The following is a 20,573-nucleotide window of genomic DNA, read 5'->3' on the forward strand; positions in this document are numbered from 1 at the left end:
AGACAATTTTAAATAGATTTTCAGACTGAAGATATTTTCTTCATCCTTAAGGTTTTTCATTATTATTTTTTTTGCATCTCTACAATGAAGATGTTTATGGGTATTGTTTTTCTTCTTGGAATTACAATATGTACAACAAATTCACATCACTTATTTGATGACAACCCAAAGAGTAATGCACAACATGCAGGAAAGGTAAGCAAACTACGTTTAAAGACAATAGTATATCTATACTTTACATGCAACTCTGCTTTTCACCACTGTTTGATTGTAAAGCAAATATAGGTAAATATATAATTTGTTCTTTTTATATTTGTAAAATGTGTGCTTAGATGGTGTCACCTATTACTGCAACTAAAACCTATGGAATGCTAAACAGTAACTCCACTTTGTGATCAATGTACATTAACCACTTGCTTACTGGGCACTTAAACACCCCTCCTGCCCAGACCAATTTTCAGCTTTCAGCGCTGATGCACTTTGAATGACAATTGCGCGGCCATACTACACTGTACCCAAATGACATTTTTATAATTTTTTCTCCCACAAATAGAGCTTTATTTTTGTGGTATTTAATTACAGCTGGGAGTTTTATTTTTTGCTAAACAAACAAAAAAAGATGCAAAATAAAAAATAAAACAAAATCATGTTTAATAGTTTGTTATAAAATTTTGCAAACAGGTGATTTTTCTCCTTCATTGAAATGCGCTGATGAGGCAGCACTGGTGGACACTGAGAGGCTGCACTGGTGGGCACTGATAGGCACAGATAAGGTGGCACCGATAGATACAGATAAGGCAGTACTGATGGGCACAGATAAGGCGGCACTGATGGGCAAAGATGGGCACAGATAAGATGGCACGGATGGGTGGCACGGATGGGTGGCACTAAGGGGCACTGATAGGTACCACTGATAGATGGGACTGATGGGCACTGATAGGTGGCACTGATAGGTGGCACTGATAGGTGGCACTGCTGGGCACTGATGGGCGGCACCGATTGGCACTGGTAGATGACACTGATGCGCACAGATATGTGGCACTGAGGTGCAGCACTATTGTTAATGCAGATTGTGGGCACTGATGTATAGCACTGTGGGCACTGATGTATGGCACTATGGGCACTGCTGGGTGGCACTGCTGGGTGGCACTTTTATTAATAACTGGCTGGTACTGGCTGGGGGCAGGTGGGCACTGATAAGTTGGCCGTGATCGGGGCTGATGTCCCGATCACGGCCGCCAGTGATCGTCTTTTCACTGTCAGCGTGAGGAGGAAAAATAGCCGATTACCGGTTCTGTTTTGCCACATGATCAGCTGTCATTCGCTGACAGCTGATCGCATGGTAAGGGGTCGGGATCGACCCCTTGCTCGGATCCTTGATCAGGCGAGTCTCAGACTCACCGATCACAGAGCGCGCCGCTCATAGACTCGTCCCAGCAAAGCATGTCCGCGCTGTAGCCGTCATTCGGCTATAGCACGGATCTCTAGTGGTTAAAAGGATTTTACCATTTGAGTCCCAGCACCTTTAACTACTCAAGGACCAGAAGGATTTTCCCCCTTAATGACCAGAGCACTTTTTACAATTTCGCACTGCACTGCTTTAACTGGTAATTGTGTGGTCAAGCAATTCTGTACCCAAACAAAATTTTACTCCTTTTTTCCCCCAAATAGAGTTTTGTTTTTTGGTGGTATTTGTTCATCTCTGGGATTTAAATTTTTTGCGATATAGACAGAAAAGGACTGAAAAGCAGCTTTTAGTTTATGACTGCCTATCTCCTTTTTTGAGGTGCTAAAATGACAGGGAAGTACAACCCCCCCCAAATTATCCCATTTTGGAAAGTAGACACTCAAAGGAATTTGCTGAGAGGCATGTTGAGCCTGTGCGTGGCTAGGCTTCCAAAAAGTGTCACACATGTGGTATTCCCGTACTCAAGATAAGCAGTAGAATGCACTTTGGGGTGTAATTCCACATATACCCATGGCATGTTTGAGCAATATATCATTTAGAGACAACTCATTTGTGTAAAAAAAAAAATAAAAAATGTAAAAATTTACCGAAACTTGTGGCAAAATATAAAATATTACATGGACTCAACATGCCCATCAGCAAATGGCTTGGGGTGTCTACTTTCCAAAAAGGGGTTGAACTGTCCTGGCATTTTATGCACATTAGAAGCTTATGCCACATATCACCCACTCTTCTAGCCACTTGAAGACAAAGCCCTTTCTGACACTTTTTGTTTACATGAAAAACATTTTTATTTATTTTTTGCTAGAAAATTACTTTGAACCTCCAAACATTACATATTTTCTTTAAAGCAAAGGCCTCAATTCGCATGGGAAAAGCTGTCTTTTTTGAAAAAGATGAGGGGTGATTGGAAGGAGGGGATGTAGAGCATTAGCGTGACGTTGGCATGGCTTAATGCCCACAACGCGGGCTATACAATGCTATAAATTGCACTCTTTTGCAGCTGCACACAGCTCAATGAGGGACACAGAGCAGACAGGGGTATGTGAGTGAGGGTGACACAGGCATTCCCAGGCAGCATTTACTTAGCATCAGACTGAGCCTTGATAACAGCAGCAGTTGCAGGACTATTTTGCTCAGCAGTGGGTGTATTTCTGGTAGTAACTCTGCATTTGTGCTTGGCACTATGGGCAGAAGGGGAGGTAAAAATACCCGGCGAAATAGGGGCTCAAAGGGATCTCCCTCAGGCTTTGAGGACCCTCCTCTGCAGCACCACCTCCTGCTGAAGAACCTAGGGAGGCTGGTCAGAGTGAGCCTTCGGGGTCAGGGGCTGCAACTGCTTCTGGCATTTCAGTCCCTGTATATATTATATTATTTTTTCCTTAACCATAAGTGGATTAGAGGAAAGATTAATGGCCTTAATGGCATCCTCACAAAGTGGAAGAAAAGACATTAGGTCCCCTTCTACCACCCAGGACCCTCAAACAGAGGAACTCTGGGTAAGGGGAGACAAATCCCCCCTCAAAGGACTGGGATGAGACTGATCAAGTGGGGAAGGACCCTCTTCAGATTCACAGGCTGCGAAATTGCTGGTGCAATCTCTTACTGAAATGGTCTGCTCCACATTTAAGTTACCAGTAACTGATTCGGTTGGAAAACTCACATCCTGTTTGGGTTCACTGAAGCCTCCTCAAGCTGTGCATGTTTTTCCTGTACATTTCTTGCTGGAAAAGCTTATTTCTTCTGAGTGGGATCACCCAGCTCAACATTTTTTCCCTCCTAAAAAGTTTTCAACACTTTATCCTATGGAGGAAAAATTCAGAAAGATGTGGGGTATACTGGAAATTGACGCCGCTATATCCTCTGTGAATAAAAGTCTGACTTGTCCTGTTGACAACGCTCAAATGCTTAGGGATCCAACCGATAAAAAATTGGAATTCCTGTTAAAAAAAAATGTTTCCATTTAGTTCAACCTACAGTGGCCGCAATTGGGGTATGTCAATACTTGAGAGACCACTTGAAGCAGGTGCTCAAGGTTTTCCCCGAACAGTAGGCCCGGGAGTCAGCCAATCTGCCAGCGGCTTTGTGTTTTGCAGTTGACGTAATCAGATTCTATCCTTCAGACCTCTAGCCTTACGCTTGGGTTGGTGCATATGCGTAGAATCTTATAGTTGAAAAATTGGTTAGCTGAAACACCATGCAAAAAGCTTCTGGCTGTTTTTCCCTTCCATGGTGTAAGGCTGTTTGGGGAGGATTTGGACAATTATATCCAAAAAATCTCACGTGGGAAAAGTACCCTTTTGCAAGTCAAGAAAAGGAGTAAACGTCCCTCATTTAAAACGGGCTCTTTCTCCAGTGCCAGGGGCATCAGCCTCCAGGCATTCATGATGGCCTCCACCGTCAGGTTCAAGAGGTAAAACCCAGAGTCAGCCCCAGGGACAAAAGAAGTCCCGGGGAAGAAAATCTACAAGACAGAACACTCTTCTTTATAAAGGGGAGCCCCCGCTCATTCAAGTGGGGGTGTCAGGGCTGGCTTAGCCCTTCCTCCTCTGGGCTGGCCGCTCAGCTGTTGGCTAATTGCCAGCTCTCTTCTCTTTCCACAGTTACCAGCTGTTCCAGATGATGCTTGTCTGACCTGCCTATTTAAAGCCTTCCAGCTCACTTTGCCTTCGCGTTGGTCACATCACAAGGAACCATCTCCTGCTGTTTGTTTCAAAGACTGGTTTGCTGACATCCCTCCTGGCTTCTTATCCTGCTTGCGGTTGCTCTCCTTGGATCCCTGACTTCTGGCCTGGCTGATTACCCGATCTGGTTAATGAACTTTGGACTGGCTGACTACCCGATCTGGCTACTGGACTCTGGCTATGCTTGACTACGCTTTTTTCTATTTACCTTTTATTTTTATTAATAAACAAGTGTGATTTGATTGTACTTCTGTATCAGTCTGTTTCATGGTTTCTGACAGGGGGTAAGACTGCTATAGTTCTCAAGGCTCTGGCAGGAGGATTTTCAGGACAAATGGGTGGTCTCCACAATAACTAGTTACAAACTAGAGTTTCGAGAATTCCCATCTCCTCGTTTCCTCAGATCAAATGTTTACAAAGACCCAGAGAAAAAGTAGTCTCTCTTTCAAGCGTTGGAGCGACGTTTGTCACAAAAAGTAATCACGGTGGTTCCCATGCAAAAGCAGGGATTTGGGTTTTATTCAAACCTTTTCACGGTGCCAGAGCCAAATGGAGATGTCAGACCCATCCTAGATCTCGAAGATCTAAACTGGTTCCTAAAAATTAGATCTTTTCGCATGGAAATCAATCCGATCAGTAGTCTCCATCCTACAAGGAGGAGAACTTCTGGCATCAATAGACATCAAGGATGCATACCTGCATGTAACTATTTTCCCCGCTCATCAGAAATATCTGCATTTCGAAGTGGAAAATTTTCATTTTCAGTTTGTAGATCTGCCTTTCGGTCTAGCTACTGCACCTTGGGTGTTCACAAAGGTCCTGGCTCCTCCTCTGGCCAGATTAAGGGCCCAGGGTATAACGGTTTTAGCATACCTAGATGACTTGCTCTTAATAGACAGGTCGGTAGCCCGCTTAGACCAAAGCTTGGTCACCACAGTCAACTACCTGGAATACCTAGGTTGGGTCCTCAACCTAGAGAAGTCTTCTTTAAAACCAGTTAAAAAACAAGAGTACTTGGGTCTGGTCATAGGTACAACCCAGAAGAGGGTATTTCTACCCCAGGCAAAAAATCAGTGCCATAAAGGAGCTGGTTCAGGTAGTCAGGGCAAAGAAGGGCCCTTCTATTTGCCTTTGTATGAGGTTGTTGGAAAAGATGCTGGCTTCATTCGAAGCAGCTCCCTATGCTCTGTTTCATTCAAGACTGCTTCAAAACAGTATCCGGTCTGCCTGGAACAAAAAAGTCCAGGTGCTAGATTTTCCCAAGCGCTTATCACCAATAGTTTGTTAGAACCTAGTTGGTGGTTGGTACCCGAGAATCTGCGGAAAGGGAAATACTTTTTACCAGTTACCTGGAAGGTAGTAACAACAGTCACCAGCCTTTCGAGTTGGGGAGTAGTTCTGGAAGAGATGACTGTCCAAGGGAAATGGTCCAAAACCGAGAGGACCTTACCCATTAACATTTCTAGAGATTTGTGTGGTGTACCTAGTCCTAAAGGCCTGGACATTCAGGTTGCAAGGTTGTCCTGTCAGGATCCAATTCGAAAATGCCACAGCAGTGGTTTATATCAATCACCAAGAGGGCACCAGAAGTCGTGCAACCCAGGGAGAGGTAAATCAGATCCTAATCTGGACAGAAAAGCATGTGCCATGCATATCAGCAATCTTCTTTTCAGGGGTAGAGAACTGGCAGGTGGACTAGTTAAGTCACCAGTAGGGATGAGCTTCGAGTTCGAATCAAACTCATGTCCGACTCGAACATTGCCTGTTCGCCTGTTCAGCGAACAGTGAACAATTTGGGCTGTTCGCAGCAAATTCGAAAAGCCGGAACACCCTGTACAAGTATATGGGAGAAATCTAAAGTGCTAATTTTAAGGCTAATATGCAAGTTACTGTCCTAAAAGGTGTTTGGGGACCTGGGTCCTGCCCCAGGGGACATGGATCAATGCAAAAAAAAAGTTTTAAAAACGGCAGTTTTTTCAGGAGCAGTGATTTTAATAATGATTAAAGTGAAACAATAAAAGTGTAATATTTCTTTAAATTTTGTACCTGGGGGTGTCTATAGTATGCCTGTGAAGGGGCACATGTTTCCCGTGCTTAGAACTGTCCCTGCACAAAGTGTCATTTCGCAAGGAAAAAAAGTCTTTTAAAATCACTTTCAATTGTCGGCTCCTGTAATACAGAGAACACTCAATGAGGCCCTTGTCCCCATCAACATGGGGACATGGTGCTTTGAGGGGTCACAGACCCCCAAAGCATCCTCCCAACGTTGAGGGCATGTGGCCTGGTATGGTTCAGCGGGGGGGGGACGCTCTCTCGTCCCCCCTCTTTTCCTGCGGCCTGCCAGGTTGCGTGCTCAGATAAAGGGTCTGGTATGGATTTTTAGGGGGACCCTGCATCATTTTTTTTTTTAATTTGATGCGGGGTTCCCCTTAACCACTTTCAGACCGGACCATTTTGCTGGTAAATGACCAGAGGTCTTTTTACAATTTGGCACTGCGCTGCTTTAACTGGTAATTGCGCGGTCATGCAATGTTGTACCCAAACAAAATTTGCGTCCTTTTCTTCCCACAAATAGAGCTTTCTTTTGATGGTATTTGATTGCCTCTGCGATTTTTATTTTTTGCGATATAAATGGAAAAAGACCGCAAATTTTGAAAAAAAATGATATTTTCTACTTTTTGTTATTAGAAAAATCCAATAAATTCAATTTTAGTCATACATTTAGGCCAAAATGTATTCAGCCACATGTCTTTGGTAAAAAAAAAGTCAATAACTGTATATTTATTGGTTTGCGCAAAAGTTGTCACATCTACAAACTAAGGTACGTTTTCTGGAATTTACGCAGCTTTTAGTTTACGACTGCCTATCTCAGTTCTTGAGGTGCTAAAATGGCAGGGCAGTACAAACCCCCCCCAAATGACCCCATTTTGGAAAGTAGACCCCCTAAGGAAATTGATAAGTGGCATGTTGAGCCCATCGAATATTTTATTTTTTTGCCTCAAGTGATTGAATAATGACAAAAAAATAATTTTTTTTTTTTTTTACACAAAGTTGTCACTAAATGATATATTGCTCACACATGCTATGGGCATATGTGAAATGACACCCCAAAATAAATTCTGCTGCTTCTCCTGAGTACGGGGATACCACACGTGTGGGATTTTTTGGGAGCCTAGCCGCGTACGGGGCCCCGAAAGCCAAGAACCGCCTTCAGGTTTTCTAAGGGCGTAAATATTTGACTTCACTCCTCACTACCTATTACAGTTTTGAAGGCCATAAAATGCCAAGATGGCACAAAACCCCCACAAATGACCCCATTTTAGAAAGTAGACACCCCAAGCTATTTGCTGAGAGGCATGTTGAGTCCATGGAATATTTTATATTTTGCCACAAGTTGCGGGAAAATTACAAACTTTTTTTTTTTTTTTTTTTCACAAAGTTGTCACTAAATGATATATTGCTCACGCATGCCATGGGCATATGTGAAATGACACCCCAAAATAAATTCTGCTGCTTCTCCTGAGTACGGGGATACCACATATGTGCGACTTTTTGGGAGCCTAGCCGCGCACGGGGCCCCGAAAACCAAGCACCGCCTTCAGGCTTTCTAAGGGCGTTACAGTTTTGAAGGCCATAAAATGCCAAGATGGCACAAACCCCCCCAAATGACCCCATTTTGGAAATTAGACACCCCTAAATTTAGGGGTACACTAGTGAGATTAGGTAATAAATGGCGGGTGCCCTGAAACTATAAAAAAAAATAACTAACCAACCAGCGTCACCTGTAACAGTTATATGGTGATCACTGGTGAAAGGGTTAACTAGGGGGCAATCAGGGGGCTTTATGCGGTAGTATATGGGGGTCCCTGGCGCTATAAAAAGCTGCGGCGAACCTAAATACCTACCTGCCTAACTAGCGTCACCTGTGACACTAATACAGTGATCAGAAAAACGATCGCTTATTAGGCTGGGTTCACACTGGAGCGATGTGGGAACGCCACGAATGCGCGGCGGGTTCCCGCATCACATGCCTCCCGGCGGCAGTTTACACTGCCCTATGCGAACTGCTGGGAGTGTCAGTGAAATGTTAATGACACCCCCAGATCAGTTCTCATATCGCAGTGCGATCTGCAAACTCGGATCGCATGGTGTGAACACCCATGCGATCCGATTCTGCTGCGGACCAAAAAAAGGGTCCCGTGCGAGTTTGCGGCGGGTGCGACACGAATTCAGCCATACTATCTGTATGGCTGAACTCGAATCGCACAGAGATCGGATGTGATTTGCACTGCAGTGCGGTGCGAATCACATCCGTTCTCATAAACCGCTGCAATGTGAACCCAGCCTTAGTGACACTGGCGATGGGGGGTGATCACGGGGTTAAACCTTTATTGGGGGGGTTAGGGGGGTACCTTAGAACTAAAGGGGGCTAACCCTAACTGCCCTAACAGTTATTACAGTCACAAATGACACCCGCCGGGTGATCAGGGGGTTAAACCTTTATTAGGTAATAAATGGCGGGTGCCCTGAAACTATAAAAAAATAACTAACCAACCAGCGTCACCTGTAACAGTTATATGGTGATCACTGGTGAAAGGGTTAACTAGGGGGCAATCAGGGGGCTTTATGCGGTAGTATATGGGGGTCCCTGGCGCTATAAAAAGTTGCGGCGAACCTAAATACCTACCTGCCTAACTAGCGTCACCTGTGACACTAATACAGCGATCAGAAAAATGATCGCTTATTAGGCTGGGTTCACACTGGAGCGATGCGTGAACGCCACGAATCCGCGGCGGGTTCCCGCATCGCATGCCTCCCGGCGGAAGTTCACACTGCCCTATGCGAACTGCTGGGAGTGTCAGTGAAATGTTAATGACACCCCCAGATCAGTTCGCATATCGCAGTGCGATCTGCAAACTCGGATCGCATGGTGTGAACACCCATGCGATCCGATTCTGCTGCGGACCAAAAAAAGGGTCCCGTGCGAGTTTGCGGCGGGTGCGGCGGGTGCGACACGAATTCAGCCATACTATCTGTATGGCTGAACTCGAATCGCACAGAGATCGGATGTGATTTGCACTGCAGTGCGGTGCGAATCACATCCGTTCTCAAACCGCTGCAATGTGAACCCAGCCTTAGTGACACTGGCGACGGGGGGTGATCACGGGGTTAAACCTTTATTGGGGGGGGTTAGGGGGGTACCTTAGAACTAAAAGGGGCTAACCCTAACTGCCCTAACAGTTATTACAGTCACAAATGACACCAATGCAAAAAAAAAAAAAAAAAAGCAATTGGTGTCACTGTGACTGGGGGGGCAGGGGTAATTGGGGGGGTGATCGGGGGGTAAAGGGGGGGTGTGAGTGTGCCTGGCATGTTCTACTGTATGTGTGGTGTGTTGGTGCAACTCACCGAACCTCTCTCCTCGGTGCCGGAACGAAAAATACCGACACGGAGGAGAGAATACATCACTTCCTCTCCTGTGTTTACATTACAGGAGAGGAAGTGATGTCACGGAGGATTTCCATTCGTCGAGAGCGATCGCGAGGGGGTGGCCATGAATGAATGGCCGCCCCCTCATCCCGGATCGCTCTCGAAGGAATGCCGACCGCCGCAGGCACCGGGGGGGGGCCCGATCGGGCCCCCCACCCGCGGGCAGGCAGGGACTTATATATACGCCCATATGCCTGCCCGTGCCATTCTGCCGACGTATATCGTCGTGCGGCGGTCGGCAAGTGGTTAATATCCATACCAGACCTGAAGGGCCTGGTAATTGAATTTAGAGGAACCCCAACGCTTTCTTTTTTATCAATGAATGAATGAATTGTGCTCCGTAATACAGAGAACACTCATTGAGTGTTCTCTGTATTATAGGAGCCGACAATTGAAAGTGATTTTAAAAGACTTTTTTTCCTTGCAAAATGACACTTTGTGCAGGGACAGTTCTAAGCACGGGAAACATGCACCCCTTCACAGGCATACTATAGACACCCCCCAGGTACGAAATTTAAAGAAATATTACACTTTTATTGTTTCACTTTAATCATTATTAAAATCACTGCTCCTGAAAAAACTGCTGTTTTTAAAACTTTTTTTTTAATTGATCCATGTCCCCTGGGGCAGGACCCAGGTCCCCAAACACTTTTTAGGACAGTAACTTGCATATTAGCCTTTAAAATTAGCACTTTAGATTGTGAACGATCGAGTTCCATAGACTTTAATAGGGTTCTAAAGTTCACACGAAGTTTAGGTCTGTTCGCAGGTTCTGGTGTGAACCGAACAGGGGGGGTGTTCGGCTCATCCTTAGTCGCCAGAAGTTGTTCCCAGGGGAATGGTCTCTTCACCCGACATCTTCCTGGGCATATGCCAAAGATGGGGGATCCCGATTGTAGAAATGGTATGCAGAAATAGTGAAGATGGAGGTAGGGTCCCCATGGACCTTACCACCACGTCCAGACCTGCTATCACAGAGACCAGTGTTCCATCCAACCTTACAAACGCTAAATGTAATGGTTTGGCAATTGAATCCCACATTCTGAAGAGTTGTGGGCTTTCAGGCCCAGTAATTTCTACCTTGATTAATGCAAGGAAGCCAGCTTCCAGAGTCATTTATTATAAAGTCTGGAAGGCATATGTCTCCTGGTGTGAATCCAGGGGTTGGCATCCCAGAAAGTATGTCATATGGAGAATCCTTGCCTTTTCTGCGAATGGGGTTAGAGATGAAGATGGCCTTGAGTTTCAAAGTCCTCTTGCTTCACATTTTTTGGTCCGAAGCTTTATACAAGGGGTAACGCGGCTTATTCCTCCGGTTAGAGCTTCCCTGAACCCCTGGGACTTGAATTTAGTTCTGTCGGCATTACAGAAACAGCCTTTTGAGCCGATACAAGATATTCCCTTGGTCCATTTGACACAGAAGCACATTTTTCTGGTAGCCATTTCTTCTGCAAAAAGGGTATAAGAATTGGTGGCTCTTTTTTGTAAAGATCCATATTTAATTATTCATAAGGTTAGAGCAGTATTGCGTCCTCATCCTAGCTTTCTACCGAAGGTAATTTCTGGTTTTCATCTAAACCAGGATATTGTTCTGCCTTCATTTTTTCCAGATCCCTGTTCTGCAGAAGAAAAGTCACTACATTCTCTGTATGTAGTGAGAGCGGTCAAAACCTATTTGGAAGCGACCGCTTAGATTCGCAAAATGGATGTTTTGTTTGTGTTGCCTGAAGGTCCTAAAAAAGGACAGGCAGCATTGAAATCTACCATTGCTAAGTGGATTTGACAGGTAATTGTTCAAGCTTATGGTTTGAAGGGGAAAGTTCCACCTTTTCAAAATCAAAGCGCACTCCACCAGGGCTGTTAGTGCTTCATGGGCAGTGCATTACCAAGCCTCGTGGGTAAAATCTGCACAAGGCTGCAACTTGGTCTTCAGTCTATACATTCACCAGATTCTATCAGGTGGATGTGAGAAGACATGAGGATATCGCCTTTGGGTGCATTGTGCTGCAGGCAGCGGTACAAGGTCCTCAGGTCTGATTGCACCCTACTTTTGTTGCGTCTCCCTTCCCTCAGATAGCATTGCTCTGGGACATCTCATCAGTAAATACTGTGGCTCTGTGTCCTGTGATGTACAAAAAAGTAAATAGGATTTTTATAACAGCTTACCTGTAAAATCCTTTTCTTTGAGTACATCATGGGACACAGAGGTCTCTCCCCTTTATAATACACATATGTTGCTTTGCTACAAAACTGAGGTACTCCCAGTAAAGGGGAGGGGTTATATAGGGGGCTAAACTTCCTGTCTAGGGTGTGCCAGTGTCCATCACCTAGTGGTGCCCATCAGTAAATACTGTGGCTCTGTGTCCCTCGAAGAAAAGGATTTTTACAGGTAAGTTGTTATAAAAATCCTATTATCCCCTATGATAGCAATAGGTAGTGACATGTACTCTTTTTTGAAAAATGTGGTGTCTATTAAACTCTAGATCTCTCCTCACCCCTTAAAGCATCTGACCACACCAAGATCCGTGTGATAAGATGCTTTCCAAATTTCCCAATGGCGCTGTTTATTTCCGGCGAAACCGAAGTCATGAAGTGCTCGGAGCTTCCAGGTTCTTAGGCCATAGAGCTGATTGGTGCCATTCTATGGTCAGCTGGCGGAACCACCAGCGGCATTCTTGGATTTCCAGGTGGGACAGGAGAGCCTGAGAAAATCATGTAAGGGGGGTAGTGTTCCCTCCCTCTGCTAGTAAAAAGAGTCTAGCAGATAATTAGCCACTAGGATTGCTTTTACATGAAAGCCTACTGCCGGCTGATAAAAACGATACCAAGAAGATACCTAATTAGATTGCATGGTGCCATATGCGCCAATTCCACAATCAAGAATGTGACTAAAAAGTGGCACGTTTGTGTAATAATTATCCTCATACAAGTGGCACCCCTTTCCGAATAAGGGTGAGGGTGACACCAAGTCCCAAACAAACTTACCGCTTCTCCCTATGTAGTCTGGACAGTTGAGGTTCTCCAAAGTGCTGTCTTTTCCCCTCGTAAACCACAAGACTATATGTATAGCTTGTTGCCCTGTCACAGAGCTTATACAACTTGACCCCATATCTGGCACGCTTGCTGGGGAGATACTGTTTGAAAGACAAGCGGCCAGAAAATGTAATCAGGGGCTCATCAATGCAGACAACTTGATCGGGGATAAACAAGGCTGCAAAATTGTTAGTTGAAGTGGTTTATGAGGGGCTGAATTTTGTGGAGCCGATCGTATCCAGAGTCCCCTCCAGGACGACAGAGTTCATTGTCGTTGAAGTGCATGAACCGCAAGATGTTCTGGTCATGGAAGCAGAGAACACGGGCATATGGTGAATTGTGTCATTGACCACAACGTACACTTTTTAGTAATGTCCATGAGGAGGGATAGGCCCAGAAAGGACTTAAATTCGGGAACTGTAATAGTTTTCTAGGAAAATTCTCAAGCAAGGGTCAACTGGGGACTTGCAGTGATAAATTGACAAGTATATAAATTACTTTGGTCCACAATAGATCTGTAGAGATTTTCCATGAAAAACAGCAAATAAAGGTCAAGGGAAGTAAAATCCGCTTTTTTCTATCTGAATTCCGGGTTGGCCAATGTATGGGGGAAGGATGGGCACTGCAGAAGTGGTGGGCTCCCAATCAGAATTGGAAAACGCAGCGGGAAGGACACTATGGACTCTAGGACCTGTGTTCAAACTCTTGGTGGCTGCGGGGCACTACTTGTGCTAGCCACGGCACCAGCTTGAACTGCACTTATGGGACTTGCCACGTCACCAAGTGTTACTGCAGTGCTGGTTAGCCTATGACCGGGATGCACTAGGCTGCCAGTGCTTGCCAGCTCAGCAGAAGGTTGAGCGTCACTAGTACTGGTTCTCTGCTTCATACGAGAGCCCTGCAGTTGTTGCACCTCAACAGAAGAACGGGGTCTAGTGCGCCTGACCTTAGCTGGGACCACTACTCTGTCATCAGAGCTATCTGTCATTGTGCTGCTGCTCTCTACCGGTTCGTATTCTGAGCCTGAATCTGACAGTGAGGCTTCCCCTGCGCTGTCATCTGTCATGCTTAACGTGTAGGCCTCTTCACCACTGTACCTCCGTTTGGACATTTTTGCCTCTAAACGTATAGGTACAGCTACTGCAAATCACAGACAAAAGAGCACCTGGTTATCAGAGACTGCTTCAATCTCTACCAAAAAAATTAACTGTTAGCGCTGCAGTTATGTGTGCTGTGTTTTGTAAGTGACAGTGATCTATTGAAACTGCACTTGGGTGGGCTGGGCAGAGGGGCTAATTTTTGGGAACACTATACTACTGGGGACGCGAATATAGTTCTGATTAGATCTAAGATATTGATCCGTTCAAACGCTATACTAGTAAGGGAGGTGTATGGTGTGTGCCTGGGTGTTAGCGCTACTGGCACTAATCTGACGCTGCCTGTAACTGACACTAAAACCTGTACTGGGGGCAATCAGGAGGTTAAACCATTATTAGGTAACATATGGCTGGTACCCCGACGCTATAAAAAAACTGACGGTGAGAGTAACTAGCTAACTAGTGTCACCCGTGACACTAAATACAGTGATCAGAAAAGAGATCTGGACACTATAATAGTGACACCGGTGACAGGGGGTGAAAGGGTAAACTGGGGGGCGATCAGAGGGTTAAACCTTTATTAGGGGGTTAATAGGGGGTACCCTAAACCTACCTGGGCCTACTACTAACTGTCCTAATGCTTTTTAGTGCCAAAAGTGACCCCAGTACAGTGATCAGTGAAAAATCTGTGCTTTGTGGCACTGTGAAAAAGAGTGAAAGGGTTAACTGGGGAGTGACACATATGCCTTTGTGTCCTGGTATTTGTGTAGTGCTTGGTGTATTCACAGTAGATGTCCTCTCCTCTCGCTCTGGAACTGAAAAGAACTTCACGAGGGGAGGTGACATCACTTCCTCTGCCTGTGCTTACATTACACAAGCAGAGGGCAGTCTGCCAATCGCCATAACCGATCACCAGGTCCAGGACAGAAGTCATTGGCCTTGGCCTGGAGACTGATCAGTTCTGTAATGAATACGATCGCTTCCGGGAAGCCAGGTGCGCGCACTCTAGGTGGCCACACTCCCGATGTACAATGACGGCGATTCGCCCAAGAGAGCCAACTTGCCGCAGTTACACTGCGGCGGCTGGTCTTTAACTGGTTAACCTATACCACTGTGCAAAAGCTTTTAGAAATAGAAGTGTTAATAGTTTATTTAAGTACAAAATGGAAAGTAAATGAACAAAAGCAAACAAACAAAGCAAACAAACCAATATTTGGTGTGACCATCTTTTGCCTTCAAAACAGCATCAGTTCTAGGACACTTGCACACAGTTTGTGGATGAACTTGGTAGGCAGGTTGTTCTAAACATCTTGTATAACTAAACACAGTTTCACACATTTTCTGTGAATATAGGCTGCCTCAAATCAATCATTCTGTATCTTCATGTAATACCAGACAGACTCCTTGTTCTTCTTTATGCTGAAGATAGTTCCTGATGACTTTGGCTCTATGTTTGGGGTTGTTGCTCGCCCGCAGAATAAAATGGGGTCACTCACACTCCTCCCTGATGATATGGTATAATAGATATATATCTGCATGCATTTCCCTGCATTGATGACACCATTGATCCTGACCAAGTCTCCAACTCCATTTGCAGAACTGAAGCCCCAAACTTGCAATGAACCTTCACCATGGTCCACTAATACCTGCAAACACTCATTATTGTACTGCTCTCCAGTAGGGATGAGCCAAACACCCCCCCCCCCCCGGTTCGGTTTGCAGCAGAACAAGCGAACACGTAAAAAGTTTGTGCGAACACCATTAAACTCTATGGGACACAAGCGTGAAAAAACAATTCGTTTTAAAGGCTTGTATGCAATTGCCATAAAAAGTGGGGACCCTGGTCCTGCCTTGGGGGACATTTATCAATGCAAAAAAAAGTTTTAAAAATAGCAGTTTTTTCGGGAGCAGTGATTTTAATAATGCGTAAAGTGAAACTATAAAAATGAAATATTCCTTTATAATATCATGCCTGGGGGTGTCTACAGTATGCCTGTAAAATGGCGCAGTTTTCCTGTGTTTAGAACACTACCACAGCAAAATTACATTTCTAAAGGAAAAAAAGTAATTTAAAACTGCTTGCGGCTGTAATGTATTGTTGGCTCCTGGTGTGGGGGGGCCCGCAGGCACTATATACTCTGAACAGAAGTATATACTATATGGCCTGCCCTATATACTCTGCAAAAGATTGGGCCTTAGGTGTCGGTGGTACCAGAACACTGTAAGCTCTCACAGTTACCCTTGGTGAGCACAGGAACAGGCCCTGCTGTGAAATACTATATCAAAAATTGTAATTACATGTCCCTGTTAAGCAGAAAAATTGGGCCTGTGGTGGTGGCAGTGCCACAGCATTGTAAGCCCTCACAGTTACTCTTGGTGTGCGCAAGAACGGGTCCTGCTGTGAAATATTAGATCAAGAAATCTAACTACATGCCCCTGTTAAACAGAGGCAGAAAAAAATGGGCATTTGGTGGTGGTGGTGCCACAACACTGCAAGTCCTCACAGTTAGCCCTTATACACACGGTCAGAGATTCCGTCGGAATGTGTCCGATCGGAGCGTTTTTTGTCGGATATTCCGACTGTGTGGTATGCATCGGACTGTTTCCGTCTGAATATCCGTCGGACCAAATTTTCCAACTTGCCGGAAATATTTTCCGACAAACTGCTCCAATCGGACATACTCCGATCATGTGTAGCCTACTCCGACGGACAAGGTGCCACGCATGCTCACAATCAAATTCCGACACGGAAGTGCTCGTTCAGGTAAAACTGCTGCTCGTAATCGATATAGCACATTCGTCACGCTGCAATGTTAAAAATTCTTTCATGAAGCGCATTCTCTTGTTCTTTACAATGCTGCAAGAAGGAACTTCTTTTGATGCTCATAGTCACACACACTTCTCCTGAACGTATTTCCTGACTCTTTTTTAACCATTTCGGCAATACAATTTTGGATTTCGTCACATCTAAACATTTTTAGATTTTGTTTATTCTTTTTTGGATGCATTTTTGTTTAGTTTTTTCCTAAACATCTCCTTTTTTTGTCAATTTGCTAATTTCTCAATTTTTTAGGGTGTTTTTTGTGTGTTAACTTACCACAACAACATTATTGTATTTTTGATATTTTGTTTAGTTTTTCTTTTTTAATCTACAGGAGGTTGTTTAGTGTTGGTGCCCCTTGTTATTCATGTCACTTTGTTTTTTTTGAAATGTACCTGCCTGCTCACAAATAAACTGGCCTTTTGGAAGTAAAACACATATGCAAGTATTTCTTCAAACAAAAAATACCTTTATTTCGGTGTCAGTAACAGATAAAGAGGGAGGCAGCGATGTCGAAACATGGGAGATTAGCAAAGCCTTTGGCCCTCAGGGCACACATCAACTATTTAAATGCAAAAATTGGTGGCCTGAGGAGTACATATCTGAGGGAGAGAAGTCTGGTCCTGAAGTCCATGAAACCCGGAACAGCAGCAGATGACATCTATGTTCCCAGGCTGTGGTACTACAACAGGCTGCATCTTCTGTCAGACCAGACTGAACCCAGGTCATCACTCTCTGGTCTTCCTTCCACGCTTCCTTCCAGGCTGTGGCTGTGGTGCTGGAGGTGTGGCAGAAGGAGGAGGAGCAGGGGCATGGGCCAAACCACACAAGTGTGTTTCTTGTGTCATTTGGCCCAACATACCCTTATTGAGGGTGTGTATAATAACCTCCTCACACAAGAGCTGTTGCCCGTGCTCTATTTTATCAAGCTTGCACGCAACCAAGGTGGCAAAGGCCTCTTGGTAGGTGGGTTTTGCTTGGAGGGCTGCATAAGCCTCACCAATCAGCCTCAGGGCCGACTCCTCAACATTCTCCCCCTTTCTCACCCTTTTGCGAGGAAGGTCGGAGGGGAGGGACCTGGCATTCAGTGAGGCTCCTTTGGCCGCCCACCGCCTGGCTGCCGCTTACCCCCGTCTCCTCCTGGCTGCCACTTTCCACAGCCACCTCCTGGCTGGTGCATTCCACACCCTCCTGTTCCTGGCTGAGTTCTTCCTGTGTATGAAAAAGGGACATAGTTTGAGTTTTTGGTTCATCAAACACACACAATTTTCACATCAACACTGTTGCAAATTGTTAACCAATAGAAAAGACTATCATTCTGTGCCCAACATTTTTCTTTCTTGTCCCAAAGGTTTTGGCCACTACTGTCTATTGATATGTGAAACACTTTCTAAATTCAGCAATTAGTGAGCAAAAATCAAGTTAACATCATTCATTTATACTCCCAAAATATGTACAACAATACTATACCTGGCTCAAGCTGGGCTCCCCCAGTTCTTCCTGAGTGGAAGGCCCAGGTTGGGCGTCGGAAGACTCATCAGGTGTGGAATGGAGCATAGGACGCGTGGAATGAAGAGTAGAGAGGGATTCTCTGACCTCAGCCTGGTCTGACAGAAAATGCATCCTGTCATAATACCACAGGGTGGGGACATAAACGTCATCTGCTGCAGCTCCAGATTGCATGGACTTCAGCACCTTGGTCCTCTCCCTCAGATATGTACTCCTGAGGCTACCAATTTTCTTTTTTAAATAGGTGACGTCTGCCCTGGGGACCACCGGCTTCACAAACTTAACCAGTTTCAACATTGCTGCCTGCCTCTTGTGTCTGTTACTATATTGTGAGTGTGTTGGTTGCCACAGGCAGGGCATGTCTCTGTATTTATTGATGAACAGAGGGAGGAAGCTATGATCGTTGAACCCGTCCAAAATGTCTGCAAGACACAACACAAGACAAACCCTAATGTCAGGCTAAACTCCACTAATGCAGGCCTCAATCTAGAAGCAGTATAGCCTAGTAAAAATTTTACCTTCGTTTGCACGTTCGTCGCGCCAGCTTCTCCCTCTGTTCACCGATCATACGGACGACACACACATGTTGCGTTTTATATACAGTGCGCATGCGTGAACCTCCGCCCGCCCCTGACGTTCTTTCTAGACTATTCCCCGCCCCTTTGCTTTTGGCGCAGTGGGAAGAGCACATGGCGGAGAGAACAAAGGTGCGCACTAATAATAGTTCCACTAACGAGGAGGAGGGTGAGGAAAGCCCGGAGCCTGAAACGTCCCAATACAGGAAGAGAAGATTTAAGGCCTCAAATATGTCTTTTGGAGAGATGTTGGAGATGGTGGACATATTGAACAGGACCGACTATGATGGGAATTATGGACCTTACCCAAACTCAAATATCAGAAAGGTCAAGATCATGACTAAAGTTGTGAAGAGTCTTCATAAGAATTTTGGGGTACGCCTATCCATGGATCAACTGAGAAAACGCTGGTCAGACCTGAAACTGAGGGAGCACGAGCAGTACATAAGGATCAAGTGTGTTCTTGACAAAAGTAAGTAGTTGTCATGTGTTCATATGATTATTATTGCTTGCATACTGCTCCATGTGCTTTGATTTCATGTTGTGCAGTTTAAAATGGCCACTTTCAAGTTCATGGTTTCATTCGTTCGTAGGAAACATTGTTCTGCAGGTAAGTATTCCAGCTGAACACAGTGTCCCCAATAATGTTCTGACCTTGAAGCTCTGCCAAAAGAAACAATTGTAGAACACTTCCAAACAATGTTATCATATTCCTAATTCTGCCCTCTGTGTGCTAATTATTCTTTTTTTTTTTCATTCTCATAGGGGAGAGAAGACTCGGCAAGTATGAGGGCACCAGGGACCACACCCCTCCCAAAGAAGGCCAAATTCCAAAACCAGAAGCAGAGGAGGAGGAGAAGGAGGAGGAGGAGGAAGGAGAGATCATTGAGGTTGGACAAATTGTCACCACAACAGTTGAACGCTGGAGAACACAGCTTCCGGTAAGCTCATCAATGTATCTCACCATATTTTTATTACATGGTGTGCTTTTTTGCTTTGTTTTGTAGGTGATGTGGAAGAAGATTCCCGTTTTACCAGTGAAAGTGCCCAGATCCCGATTGGGGAGATCATGGGGTGCAATCGGGATTTGGAAAACATACAGCAAAACATCAATGATGTTAAAAATAAAATGAAGAACATCTTTGATGTTTTGGGGAGAGTGTGAAACACCAAAAACTAGCTAGGGTTTTAGTTTTGCAATTTTAAAACACAACTTTTGTATTTTTAGAAAATAGAAATTTGGAAGATGCACAGAGTGTGTAAACATGCGCTATCTCCCATCATGGGGGATCAATGTACGTTTTTTGTGGAAAGTGGCAGAGATGAAGGGGTTGCAGCCCCAAAGCATGTACATTGATCCCCCATGATGGGAGATAGCACATGTTGACACACTGTGTGCATCTTCCAAATTTGGATTTTCCAGGGGTGACACCCCATGTGATGAAGGCAATATCAGCCCAGTTTGTACATACTCATGTCTGATATTGTCTTCACTTTTCAAAGTTGAACTTTGTAAGTTCCTGTGTTCTGTATTTTACGCTTTGATACATGCCTGTTTACACAAAAACCCCAAGTAAAAAAAAAATAGCTGAAAGTCCGTTTTTGATACACACAATTTCTTGTTTTGTTGTAAAAACCATTTCTAAATGCACATGTGAATGTGCCTGGATTAAAAAGTTAAATTATCAACAATGTGTGGCTTCCTTTTTCATTGCGCCAAACATGTATTTAGAGTAAAATTTTAGTTTGCGGTGAGAATGGGTGTTATTTACTAAAGGAAACTCCACTTTGCACTCCAAGTGCAGTTTCAGGTGTACTTTTGCAGTGCACTTGTAGTGCATAGTGGATGTGCCTTTAGTAAAAAAAAAGACGCACAGTGATGTGTAAATTTGGACA

The 20,573-nt window shown here is 44.7% G+C and overlaps 1 protein-coding gene across 2 annotated transcripts in view; it reads left to right on the forward strand.

Annotated features, from left to right (window-relative positions):
• The window catches only part of SERPING1 (serpin family G member 1), a 550,183-nt gene that overhangs the window by 47 nt on the left and 529,563 nt on the right, over positions 1-20,573 (forward strand). For both annotated transcript variants that reach the window (XM_077493210.1, XM_077493211.1), the window contains exon 1: positions 1-195. This exon is cut by the window's left edge and continues 47 nt beyond it. In XM_077493210.1, coding sequence (XP_077349336.1) covers positions 85-195 — 111 coding nt within the window. In that variant the 5' untranslated portion in view covers positions 1-84. The remainder of the gene's footprint in view (positions 196-20,573) is intronic.

This window comes from Lithobates pipiens, unplaced genomic scaffold, assembly GCF_037356315.1.
Source record: "Lithobates pipiens isolate NorthernLeopardFrog02 unplaced genomic scaffold, aLitPip1_a1.2 Scaffold_19, whole genome shotgun sequence".
Taxonomy (NCBI): domain Eukaryota; kingdom Metazoa; phylum Chordata; class Amphibia; order Anura; family Ranidae; genus Lithobates; species Lithobates pipiens.